At 40.7% G+C, this 14,330-nt stretch overlaps 1 protein-coding gene across 1 annotated transcript in view; it reads right to left on the bottom strand.

Annotated features, from left to right (window-relative positions):
* LOC306701811 (ecto-NOX disulfide-thiol exchanger 2-like) overlaps positions 1 to 14,330 on the bottom strand; it is a gene marked incomplete at its 3' end in the record, with an annotated part of 111,698 nt that overhangs the window by 72,231 nt on the left and 25,137 nt on the right. Inside the window, exon 2 of the mRNA XM_079167226.1 lies at positions 266 to 397. Coding sequence (XP_079023352.1) covers positions 266 to 397 — 132 coding nt within the window. The remainder of the gene's footprint in view (positions 1 to 265; positions 398 to 14,330) is intronic.

Below are 14,330 nucleotides of genomic sequence, written 5' to 3'. Positions count from 1 at the left end.
CCAGTCAGTCAGTGGATTCAAGGCAACAACCAAAAAAGGTTCTGTAACCTTTAGGTGTCCGTTTCTCCCACCTCTAAAAGCACGTAGGCAGCTATTCCTTACAGCGTACCTTCTAACCACAAAGTCGACTTAAATCTTGAAAAAAAAATATTGAGCTGTGGGATATAAATTCCCCACATCGATATATATACTGTGCAATACAGCGCACTTTTGTTTGTGTGGCATTGTGTGACCTGTTTGGCAGCATGTATGTTTTCTGTGGTACCTGGCATGAGCTGCTGTCCAGTCATGCTTAGCGGAGGCATCCCCAGGTTGCTCATGGCTGTAGCCCAGGCGCTGTGGTCTGACATGGGCATTGTTATGGAGTTAGAAGCCATGGTCAGGTTACAGTTCCCGTCTAGAGAGAGAGAGAGAGAGAGAGAGAGAGAGAGCGAGAGAGAGAGAGACAAATGAAAGGAAGTGAGATTTGAAATATGAAATTCCCTTTGTGGATCATTATTCAAGTACTACAAAAAGATGTGCACCGATTTAGATGGGTTAAGGGAAAGTCCAGGGTCAAAACCAGAACTACATTTAAGGTGTCAAATCCCTGGCTTTCTTTTATGATAAAATCTTATACCTTATCGACATGAGTGCTTTGTGATCTCCAGCCTACTTTCAATTCTGTCACAGGAGCGAGGAGATGTGAGGCCACTGTGACCCCGCTTTCAGCTTGACTTTTACAACACTGTCATTTATATTCCTCTTCATGAAGTTGTTTGTTCAACTACCGCACGGAGGTTCAGTCTGGCCTCTTGGTACTTCCTGTCACAGTGACCCGGTGACCTACGACCTCTGCTCAAAAGGTTGCAGCTGCTCTGACTGACAATGCCAACACACACACACACACACAGACACAAAGACAAGTACACAGACACTGTATACTCTTCGCATTGAGTTTTGCTAAATGAAATTTTTGACTTAATATAAGTTAAAGATATATAAGTTAAATACCTTTAACTTTTACTTATACTCTTAAGAATAAAAGCTGTTCATCACGTCATTTACATGTTTTTGTGAATTGGCTGAGTCATTGTCAACGTGGAAGTACAATCTCTGGTTTGCTTTTCCTTTTGTTTTCATTTTGCCAATTCACGTCATGTTATCCCTATTTTGTATTTAAATATAATCAATTGTTGGTATTTCTCATGTTAATTGTTGCTGGAGATATTAAGGATGATGCGCAATTAAAATGAAGTATTACAAAAAAATCTAAATGATGTGTTTTTGCAGATATAAAAAAAAGAATAATGAATGGAGCAGATGCAGAGTAAATCTGTGTCTATGACTGGCTATCCCTGATCGGGTCATACATGTGATTAATCGTGTGATAGAGCTTTTGAAGTTCACTCCCACACTTCACTTTGAGTTCAAGTAAGTTGCTTGATAAATGTGTTTTATTCCTCACTCTCAACTCAACTTTTTTACGCCTCAGTTGATCCTTTTGCGGTCGTGAGATTCTTAGAAGTTTGACAAATACAAGACCTTACCAAAGTTCAACTTGACATACAACACACAAGGGCATAAAGCAGTATACATATAACATTGCCTCAAGTAAAAATGCAGACGTTATTTCTGAGGCATAACTGAAAATTCTCCAACCGACTACTACAAACGCACATACTGTATGAGCCGCCACACAAAACCTCAGGCTCATGGTTCTCTGCCAAGTCCTAAGTCTTTCATAGAAAAGCAAACATATTCAGATCCCCACAGATAAAAAAAACCCCGCAGTTAAGTCAACAGTAACACATCGCACATCCACCGGCGGCTGATTCTCTCGATCTGGAGTTCATTTCATAGCTCCGAGTGCTCTTATAACTCTTGCTGGTTGAGCTCTCGTTGACAGACCTGTAAATTAGCGAGCGGCGGCCGCTGCTGGCTGAGCCACAAGCCTGTCTTTCTCTTCCACGACAGTTAGTTTAACTGTGCTAATACAAATCAGCACTAAACAGCAGTGGGATATTACACCTCAAAAAAGTTTTTTCCACACACACAGTGTGTGTGTGTGTGTGTGCGTGCGTGTCCCTGGCCTGTTCCTGTCTGCGGTTGTTTTTATAACACCACATTCAGATAAGAAATATCACCATCGAGCTGACAGAACAGCTTATTGTGGTTCTTCTCTAAAAATACGCAGGTGAGATGTTTACAAACAAAACACCGAGATGTTTTCCAAATTACTCTAGATATAATATAGTGCAATTATGAATTTTCTAAATGTATTTATTTATGTATTAATAATTAAGGCTGTGTTTTGCCGAAAAGGCTTCGACAAAGGGGAAATCATCAGCACCGGCGTGCTTGTCTATAAGCAACAGGACTGTTTTACATTCGCCTTTCATTCTGCTAATTAATATTCTTCTAAATTCCACTAACACAACAACAGCGTCCCTGCTCAGACCCACTCATTAAAAGTTGTCTCCATGTTGTCATGGCGAGGCCCGATAACGCATTCGTCGTTGTGGTGTTGCTATGTTAATGTTCCCGACGGGAGCTTCACAGGCCTGTTAACTGCTTACAACCCTATTAGCTGCGCTGCTGACTGGATGCTACACCCGGGGAAGAGATAATACAGTGGGAGGAACATAAAGGTTTACTACACGTCCATGACCATTTGAACGCAGGTTTACAACACAAGGAGTGATAACGGTCTGTGAAATAATGCGGGGTTTAACAACAGACTGCCTACTGTCCTGTTGGTTGTAAAATGCTGATTTGAACTGGAAAAGATGTCAGAAACAGATTCCCGACTACTATAACATTTCTCACCCTGTCACGCTGTTATCTTCCCTCTGCTATCGGCCCACTCTCCACCTTCTTACGTCTTTTTAACAAACGAGATCGTGTGCCAGCTCAGAGTAAGTCAGAGAGTAGTGTGGTGCGTTTGTGGGGGCTGCTACTTTGGAATACAAAGCGAGGAAAAGCATCAGTTACACATTAGATGAAATGATGAATCAATCTCCACAAGGTTTGGACCATTTGTCAGCAATAAGGTCTTGAGTTGCCAGTAACACCTGCAGCAAGCCTGAGTAATTGTAGAGTGACTCGTTGACAACTTTTTCACTCTTTATGCCTTGTTTAATTATTTTATTCAAACCACAATATTATTTGAATGAAGTGCACACAAGGACACCACTTACAAGCTTTTTCTGGAGCTTCAAACTCCCATCTCCCACATAAGACCATCCATTATCACATGACTAACGTGTCATACTAGGTGTGACACTAAATGACATATTGATGAAACCTCATTACAACTGAAGCGTCTCCATGACAAAGCAGACAACTCAATTTACGTCTGCAATTTTGAGATATGGTTTACAGTTAAAAAAGCCAATAAGCGGACCTGCAGTTAAGATTACTTGTCACCCTTGTCCTCGGTCTTCGATGGGTTTGTCAACCAGTGGGATGTCGATCTTCTCTGAGCCCCAATGTAGACTTCTACAATAACTAATTAAATTTGCCTTCCAGCCTATTAAATTAACACATGTCAATCAAAGTTGTATGTGTGCCCTCAGAAAACATGTAAGAAGTTAAAACCCTTCCTCCCAAGGACACATTATAATTTGGTTTCCTTTAAGGGGATCCACTTGTCTAGCTGTCAATTGCTACATATTTACGAGAGATCTTTGCTGATTTGCTAACTATTGATGGAAAACCGCAGCCCTTTGGTATCTATAGAAAGAACAAAGCAGGTAAAATTGCACAACGTGCACCAAAGGTATGTGCAGCTCAATAAAACAGGCAGACGGAGACAACACACAGGCATCCAAACTGTACTCTACAAACAATTTAATAACACACCAGCACGGTAAATTTGAAAAGAGTTTATCTGAATTTATTTGACATTATTTCCTTCGTCATTTGCTTATAATATTACCATGCTCACGTCATCTGTTGGAAACAATAGAAAGTAGCAGTAACGTGCAAAACCAACTCACCTAAAGAGCTCCCTTCACTCTATGAAGCAGTGTGTCTCATTAACAGAGTCACAGTTGAAAGCCCTTTACTTTTTAGCGGGTGGTTCAAGAGGAGATGAAAGTAACAGAGTCAAGGACAAAGTTTGAAAGCTGCTGCTGATGAATCCAAATTCACTGTTGAGAGGCACCTCAATACTTCCGTCAATGCAACATGTGGTACCATGCTGTTCCACACAATTATTTCTGAGAGTTGTGGATAATTGATTTAGTTCTAAGTTGCGACTCGGACATTTAGGAGAGCGGAGCCCAAGTTCCCACTCTCTTATGCTAAGCTAGGCTAATCAGCTGCAGGGTGTGTCTTCATATTTACCACCTGAGAGTGGTGTTGATCTTGTGATCTAATTCAATAAGGAAGAGAAATGTTAGAAAGTATTCAAGTAACAAGCACTCTGTTCATCGTTTCTGCTCGAGGCCAACACACCTGAATCTCTGATTCGACTGTTGGCGGTTGAGTTGCATTGTGGAAGACAATGTGATGTCAAAACCAGCCAAACCTTTTAACCAATATGCCCGACTAAATGAAGGCTTTTTAATATAACTTTTCCTCCTTCCTCTGCCAAAGAACGCCTGAAGAGCATTTTCATTTAGGTGACTCAAGAATTGAACATGAATATAGACATGCAGGACAAAGCAGTTCAGAGCATATTGTCACACGTCTACTGACTTATGAGGAGCTATCCCTGTGTCTGTAGTGCCAAATTATATTGCAAATCTAATTAGGCAAAGACAAATTCTTCAGTGCTTGTCATTTTCTTAGACTTACACTTCCTGCTGTGTCGGATATTGTAAACTCGTGAGCTGAGACTACTTGCTTGTATTCGCTAATCTTGTGAGCAGAGTCAGCAGTATTTTTGGCCTACTCTCAAAGTTATGTATTGTTTTGCTAATGAAATAAGTTCACTGAGAAAGACAAATTATTCTCTTCACACTGGTTTCTGGGGTCTAATAAGTCAATTTGTGGTTTGCCTGCGGTGGTAAATGAATTTCTGACAGTATATTACATTTGATTTCTCTGCTGCCTCTGATCATGAAATTTCATTTCCATTTCAGCGCGTACCCTTGGCCATACAGTACTTTCTGTCAATTTGATCTGAACCCCACAGCCAATTGCTGTCAATCCACTGGCAATTTCTTTGCACTGTGGTAGCCAGCAGCCAGCGGAGATGCATTAATTATTTCACACGCAGTTTAAGCAACAGGTAGGAACCTTCTGAAACAGTATTCTTTTTTTATTCATCTTACGTCTTCATGCTCACAGCTGAGTGTTTGAACTTAAGTTGTTCTTAAATGAAGCTGCAGCTCAAGATTCAACATTTTAAATCTGTTTGCTTCCCTTGGGTTTGGCACATTTAATACGGCAAATTATTAATTGCTTTTAACAAGATGTCTCCAATGTTTTGCACATGTTGTCTATTATGTCTTGTATCTTTTTCCTTTTTTTATATAATTGATATTGACAGGTTTGTGGTCTTTCTGAAGGGACTCCGTCTGGTTAAAATGAATTTGTCGATGGGAAGTTGATTCCCCCTGTGCCCCCGAGTCATGAGCTCATGAACTCTGAGGATTGATTTCAGACCGAGGCTTTACTGATCTCCTGGACTCTCCTGATTGGCCTTTAGCTCCACTAAATGCTCCCTCGGGGGGGTGGGGCTGATGGGAAATGAAGCCATTTTAAAGGCCTATTGGCTGTAAAACTCCCAGCCGAGAGAGAAGCCTGGGACCATTTTAGTCCACAATGAGCAAGCTTTCAATAGCAAACCACTATCGTAAAGAGAGCGGTGGAAAAGAGGGACAAGTTCCACTGAGGTGGGGAGAGAGAAAGAGAGAAGGAAGCCGATGAAAGAAGTATAATAAATACAAAATAACAATATCTGTCTTTTCAATGTCTCTTTTAATTTACTTAAAACAACTGCATAACTCTGAATAACCTAATTTTATAAATAAAATACAAATACATCATTACCATCCATTACCGGCCCAATTTTCCAAAAGGATGAAATAACACAGTTTGTCACATAATTCATCACATACTTATTGTAAATGAAAATGTGTGCAAGGGAATGTATCTGGATACTAACATGAATTGTGGGTGGGGGGGGGGGGGGGGGGGGGGGGGGGGGGGGTTACAGCACTGTATGCAGTATTAGTTAGTTGAGGTATGATGTATGTCAGGTAACTTCTGATCATTTACATGGTAAAAGAAACCTCACCGGCATCAAACGAATCCTTAATCATGAAAACACACAGCAGGCACAATAAATTGCACGGATTGCAAAACTGCCTTATAGTAGTGGATGGCATTTTGACCTCACTGAGAGGGAGAGTGTGTGTGTGTGTGTGTATGTGTGTGTGTGTGTGTGTGTCTTTATATATCCTCCTCACCTACAGTCAACATCAGCACAACCAGGCAAGAGAAACTACATCAGCATAAAACCTGGATCATACCGACCAAGAGCAATCTATCATACATTTGACTATAGCCAGAGTGGAGTGTACCAACGTGAAAGTAACTGTAATGAAAGAGTGAACACTTAGTGTTTCCCTCACAAAGACTTGGGCGGGCCGCCCAGGTATATTAATGGCCGCTAAAGGCACTTTTAGCGCCCCATTTTATTTATTTTTTATCCATCTGAGAGAACGACGCCATCCGTGATCGATTAACTAGTGGACAATCTCCCCTCGCTCTGCCCTCCCACACCTGTTTGTTCGGATATCTACCGACAATCGCACATGCTCTGCAGAGAAACAGAGAGAGCGAGAGAGATGTTCAAAACTGATGCATTCAAGTTAACTGTGATAATTTAGTCTGAACCTTGCTTTTCAACACAACGCTGTCAATCTTCGAGACCAAGCTCTTTAAATAAGTTACTAGCAAGCATGTAGGAAGCCTAGCTTCAGGATAACTAGTTAACTTTAGGATACAGCCGGGATGTCGAGATTAGTATGCAATACATAGCTAGTGGGCCAGGATGTTTTTCTATAAGAAAAATAAACAGAAAAACGATAATGAACATCAATATGTTTCCCACAAATGTAATACACCATTGCTGAAACGGTTCATAAGAACACAGTAAGATGTTGAGCCTATTGCTGCACACACACACAGCTGCTCTCACACGTCATTCTAAATCTAATTGTCCATCAAACACTCAACCTTCTTCCCTGGTGCACACACATGCACAACTACAGAACACAACATTGTTAATATTTTATATCTTCCCTTCTCTACTGCTTTGATCTGTTACTTACAGCACATACAAACCAGTAGGGGGTCAAATAATTAGAGCGGCGTTGTGTAAGACCTTCAATGTATCTTTATATATAGAGCTCAGCTGTGCATAACCATGAGAAACTAGCAAAAGAAGAAGCAGAGCATGAAAACAATGATTTTCATGGAAACTATCTGAGGATCTCAGTGTGAAAACCCACTTCTCCAAGTAAACCCCCATTAGATGTTTCGTTGCAATATGACTATTAAGACCGTCTGTGTCGTATGTGGAGTGCAGGTATCACTGCAACCGCCAGACTTATGAAACAGTGATTCATTGCGTGTGCAACAGTTGTGTGACGCATTGGACAACCGTAATGCTTCTGCTGTAAAAGGCACAGTTTTTTACTCGTAAATTATCTTCTGCAGTGTCTTCTCTTTTTTAGATGACAGAAATACATTAAGCAAGTTCTGGTTCTTGTTCCATATTATTACAAAGAACGTCTCTTTCTTCATGACAGTTAAAAAGGCAGACATATGAGATAAAAGTGGATGTTTGTGTGTGTGTGTGTGTGTGTGTGTGTGCGTGTGTAGGTGTGTGTTTGTGTGTGTGTGTGTGTGTGTGAGAGAGTAAGGGAGAGATAATAGAGACCGGGAAAGAAAAGCTTGAGTTCTCTTAAATCAATATAAATCTCCTCCAGCTCATTATGTGGTTTGAGTTGGACACGATAGATTGATCCATTCTCCCTCTACCCTTGAGGCCTATACTGCCAGAAAATGTGTCTTCATCCCCTACAATTAATCTAATAAGCCTTAATAAAAGCATCCATTACGGAGGCAGTGGCATCGACAGGCAGAGGCAGAATGTTTACTGATGAATAATCAAACACGGGAAATACTGATTGGTCTGCTGATCCTAACAACCTCCAAAGCTGCCACATCACATGTATTCTGACAGTTAGCTACTCCTTATCAGTTCTCTCTCAATCAAACCGGGTGCTCAGACTGTAAACCAGTGAGTTTTATCTTAATCATCCACAGGCAGCCAATGGTTTGCAAAAGTATTCATAACTAGGCAGAAATACCACATTCTATCCTCAGCATGGAGTGCATCCATAAACATATATGAATATCTAGTGGAAGAGCAATTTTAAATCACTTTCTAACACCAACCGTCCAACACAAACTTATGAAAAACATAAACTGCCGAGAATTTGTAAGAAAGAAATAAGCCATGGCTTAGGGGGTTTACTTTCGCTTTGCTTCCTCACCGTTATGGATAAGCCCAAACACAACTTCAGGCATTGTGAACATTGGGGAACAGGTAATTCTGCTGTATTCCATCTCTATTTTGCCTGCGGTGAGTTATACCACTCAGGCAAGTACAGTAGCATACCTTCAGGAATTCAGCAAGAAAAATGAGAGTCTGGAGACACCACCTACGACCGCATTAAATGGTGAATATGCTGCAGACACAAATGTCTTTTGTTTAAACAAACAAACTAAATAGGAAGAAAACTTCTGAATAATTCAGGGACCTGTAAGCAGCTGTGTTGTGGGACTATCTTCAGGTTTTTAGACGTTTCATTTTCCATATATTTCACGGCCAGAAATAATTTGTTATCTCCCTGTGGCCCAGACTCCGCTCTGACAACAGAACCTGTTAAGCCCGCTCTATAACCACCAGATATAAAGAGGACTGCATGTGGACAGTAGTGCAGTGAGGGCAGATAACCTGTTACATTGAGAATGTGTTAGGATTCACATAAAGCATTTCTGGGGCAGCAGGAGCCTAGAGATTAGAGAACTGGACTTGTGACTGAATGCCACTTCTTCGAATTTCTAGGTCGACGGGGGAAAATGTGGGAGAAGAGACCCAACGACCAACACTCTCACCTCCCTCAAATATCATCGATTTGGCCGAGATGAAGGAACTTTATCACCGGCTGCTGCAGTGGAGCTGCTTCAGGCCCAAAAGTGGGAGACTCTGTGAAAGTGTGAACGTGAAGTAACAAAGTGTGGGCTTATCCCAGCAAACCTTCCTGGTTGAATTAAATATTTAAAGTAAGTAAAGAAGAACCACTATTATCTTCTGATTCTCTATTAGCCAACTTGTACTATATATTTTCCTGTACACTTACAACCCACAAGCTAACATTACATGATTACTGATTTAGAAAAACTAAATCCTGCAAAAATCAATGACGACAAAACATATTATAAAGCAGTGAATGATTTCCAATCTCTCAGAAGGTACTTCAGCTGTGTGTTGGTGCCAATGGGGTACGTGGAAAGATAGTAGAGTAGCACAACTCATTTGAAAAAAAAGATTTGATTAGAATAATATATCCACAAATTAAGTCACCTGTTCAGACACCTGAACATTACATGTTTCAGTTATGTTACTGTGTGTGAGAACTAGTTTGCAAGTGAGCACAGAATTTGAAACAGATAGCTAAAAGTAATAAATAAATGCTAGAATTAAGTAGCTAAAAGTACTAACTAAACAGTTCAAATGATTAGCTTAAATGGATAAACAGTTGAAATATTTAATGTATAATGGTTGAAATACTTCTACTAAAGTAATAGATAAACAGGGAAATTCAGGTTCCCTCCAGTAGTAGTAGTGGTAAGATTGCTCACCAAACCAATCTAAATATTACAGTTCAACTGTATGAAAAATGTAGCAATACCCACCCGAAAAGATTGGGAACCACCGTCATGAAGAGTACCTGCAGACAGTGCTCCAAAAATGCCATTTGCAGAGTAGATAAAAGACATTTTATGAGTATTTCACTTGTTCACAAGAGTGACAAAAAGGTGAACGTAACATCAACGGAATGTTTCACAGAAACCAACTGTTGGTGAAACAGCAACAGCCCCCGAGTGAATTATGAGCTACCAAGTGTATCTTTTCATTCCAGTGGTTCTTTAAGCTGAGTGGTCAAACACTTGAGCTCAGTGCTCTCTCTTTATTTGAAACCAGCTGAGGTGAAAGCTGCGTGAACCCTTCATGATTTCACAAGCTAAATCTTTTTGAATCATGAAGAAGAGATGAAGGTGAGTGTAAAGAGAAGTGCTTAGCCCTCTTTACAATCAAGACATGGGTTGAGCTCAACAGGGTGATATTTAATTGCAGACGAAGTGCTTGTAATTTAGAGTATTCATGCACGGATGAGGCAGACCAACTTACTCTGCACACCTGTCCATCAGCTAAGTATTTCTACTGCCTCCTCATTGGCTGAATCACAGCTGACCAGTGAAAACTTGAAATACTCTCATTATCACCCGCTGAGTGCGGGTGCAGGAGGCTTTTCACACATTGGCGCATTTACAAACAAAGGTGTTTAGTAATTAAGTGGAGGAGCTTTAAGGTCCCGGAGCTGGTCGGCATCCATCCTGACAGAAGCATGACACCCAGCAGCGGCAACAGGAACAGGGAGAGCAGGCCGGTTAGCAAACACCGCTTCCTGCTCACGTCGCTCAAAGCTCATTTCCCCTTCTGTCCCCCAGCTCACACATAGACAAACTGGGATTATGTGCTGTACCTGCTGACTAGCCATGGTGGCTCTGTTGGTCTCTGGCAGTGATTGCATGTTTGCACAGGTGTGTGTGTGTGTGTGTTTTCTCTGAACAACACACACTGGAAACAAACAGGTGTCAGTGGCTAGACATCACCTGAATATAGTACGCCTTATTGTCTCCAGAGTTATCAATCATTGAATGAGACATCCATAGGGACACAAACACAAACACAAACACACACACACACGTCCTTATTTCACACCTAATTTAGTTTGTTTGACTTGACTTGGACCCCTCAGGTGGGCTTCTCCCTTTGTTTTTCTTTCATTCCGCTGATATAAAAATGACGGACAAGTGAAAATGGATTTATTTATAGTCAATAAAAGACTCCTTCAACTCATCGCTCAAGATTGGACTCCAAGCATATGGTAGGCTGCATCAAATACTAATCTAATCCTGCAAGAGAGCAATAAAATTGGGTTTACTATACCTATTAAATATGTCACAGCTCAGTATGAGAAGTTATTGAATGAACAATGATAGGCACACTGGTAATTACTATAGCAAGGACTACATAGGCCTCCCTTAGAAAAAGTAATTGGAAAAAGTTCCTGTTGTGTTTTCATAATCGGGGTGAAATATTCAGAATAACAGGAGGAAGCATGGCTCATATTTGAGATTAATAAAACAAAACACACATTAAATTATGTAATTTCAACTATATGTGATCCAAATCTCAAACCGTGCCATGTGAAGTGGATTTTAAGTTCAGTAATTCTAAGTTAATTAAAGGCGCCGTCTTAAAGGTTCCCTCGTGTGATTCATCTGGCTCATTTATTATACAGTGAGTCAGAATGTGACTTGAGGATTCATCAGAGCGGAGTGATGTGTGCTGGACGATGCAATCAATGACATTCAGCCCTCCTGCTCAGCAGCCAGTCAGTCAACAAGACAAAGAAAACCCCTTATGGCAGAAAAAAAAACAGAAGCCTGAAAGGGACAAAACAAACTTTTATCAGGCACAATAAAGATGAAGTCAAAAGAATAACGGCTGTCAAAAAAAAAAATCTGCCATAGCGGGCTGTCAGTCAAAACAATCCCTCAGAGACGTGCAACAGAGAATATACTCTGCCTCCGTCTTGTCACTCATTCAAATACAACTCAAAAAAGACAAAAAGCCTGAATAAGCTGTTGATTCTGGGCTACGTGGAGACACAACACAACGGTAGAACAGGTAGAAAGGATGGTCAAAGCTCCACCTGTAACACACTTAGTTTTACAATAAAAAAAAAACAGAGAAGTTAAAAGATGAACATATTTTTCTCTGAGGACGACTCTCACTTATGTTTCAGTGCTTTTATTTCTGAACGTCTTCAAACCATCCTCAAGAAACAAGAATTGAAAGGAGAATATTCCCAAACTGTTCAAGCCTCCAGTGCTGTGTCTTCTTATACTCGAATACAAAAAGCATTTAATGAGTCGTGGGAATACTCTATAAGTGAGATATGAACAGAGAAACATTACCTCAGTCAGATTCATGTTGATTTCCACGTTACAAAGACGGAGACAAAGGCTTTTATACGAATGTCTATTCAGCCTAGTGAAGGACTTTTTAATGGAAGAAAGAGTGAATTGGGATACTCTAGCTGCTTTTACACCTCATTCCAAAATATGTTTGAACTTTGATGCGACACACAATGGCCTAAATTAATCACAATGCTCCACATTGACCAGTAAAGGTCCTCTCCTCCTCCTTGCTGAGATGTGGGCATATGGTCAAATATATGTATCTATACCCTCTCTCTTTGTTTCCCTCGTCCCTCTCTCACACACACTCAGGCTTTCCTTTTGAAGACTTCTCTTCAAACACATATGCCAATTGATTCAAAAAAAGGCCAGTGCTTTTAAAGTCAGGCAATTATGGCTCCCTTACTCTTCTGTCTGAAAATAAACAGCAGCAAGTCACTAAGGGGAGCAAATAAACATGCATGGGAGTACATGATGGGTGTGTTACATACTTGTTCTGCATGCAGGTCTTCATCTGTGGACTTGAGGCTAACTATAGTTATTTTTTAACACAAACCTACACCACACTGCTGCAGAGGAAGCCAAATGTGCTGTAAGATCAGGGCCGAGTTTGACATTAATGCTCTTTTCTCCATCCATCTCCCTATCAGTGAGACTAATCCATCACTACATACCAACTCCCAGTTGTCATTAAGATGGATGACTGTTAATGGTTCATTCCAGAACAAATGGCGATACAGGGCCTGAGCATCATTTATTCTCTCTCTCTCTTCGCTCTCTCCTCCAAATTACCTTTAATAAAACAACACAGCTTTACCAGCAAACGTTAATCACTTAACTGAGAGAGCAAACTTAATTTGTAGAGCACTTTTCAAAACAAAATTAAGAAATTGCACAAAGGTGGAACAAGAGATAATGACAATAATGAGGAGAGATGTCAGAATTCGCTACAGGACAACGCCCCGGGCAATTAGGGGTTTGGTACATTGCTCAAGGGCACCGCTGCAGTGCCCAGGAGGTGAACTGGCAACTCTCCAGCTACCAGTACAAACTTAACACCTGGTACGCCCTGGGCTCGAAATCAAAAACTTTTACGTTTTTGTTAAAAGCCTCGCTGCAAAGCTCTGGACCAGTTGGAGTCGAGATAGAGAAGATTTGCTCAGGCAACCCGAGGAAAGACCTTTATTGATCCATCTTCTTGTAATAAATTCTCATAACTTTCCAGACATCTGTTAGCCTTACAATCTTGCCAAAGCTCAGTCGTAGGGCTGCAGTTAAGATGCAAGACAGATTTTGTGACTCTGACGGCATCGTAACCATGCAAGATGCAGTCACAAAACTTTAAGGATGTAAAATCATGGTTGAGTCCGTAGGGGGGCAGGAAGGGGTGATGGGACCATTGGCCTACTTTACGTCCCTTGTCCAATTTACCGTCACGTCACAACCATGCAAGATGCAGTCCCGGAAATGTAAATGAAGGCAGAGTTTGAAGATGGCTGGTGTGATCACATTGCAAGATGATCTCTAGTAGATATTGCATTGGGATTTTATAAAGCAAATACTGGTAAAAATCTGTTAGTCCTGAAGGTTGATGGGCAGGCAATTTGGACAGCATTGAACCTGACCCCACATGTAATTCTCTATAAGGCACATATTGTAATTGGGCAAAGCAGGACCTATGACTCAGCAGGAGTTTCAAATCCTACCAAAAAATGCACCCAAATATGTTCAGACGCACAAAAAGATACAACATTTAAAGGCTTTAACATAATCAATATTCACAGCGTTGTCCGAGTAAAGTTTGAAAAACACATTTGATATCAAATTTGCAATCATGTCACAAATGAGTTGCATGGTCATTTTAGGGCATCTTTAAATGGGGACCTGTTTGAGCAACGAACACGTGTTTGCTTCTTTTTCATTAATGTTAAGGTTTTATTTCCATGTGAAAGCCTTTCAGGGAGTTTTGCCTTGCAAAAGAAAGGGAACCTGTTCCATCAGAATCATTCAACAGTTCAATCAAACATGACCGAGCGAATAATAGGGTCATT

This window comes from Pholis gunnellus, assembly GCF_910591455.1.
Source record: "Pholis gunnellus genome assembly, chromosome: 10".
Classification (NCBI taxonomy): domain Eukaryota; kingdom Metazoa; phylum Chordata; class Actinopteri; order Perciformes; family Pholidae; genus Pholis; species Pholis gunnellus.
The sequence above is the reverse complement of the archived record's forward strand: the minus strand, read 5'-3'. Positions and strand labels throughout refer to the sequence as shown.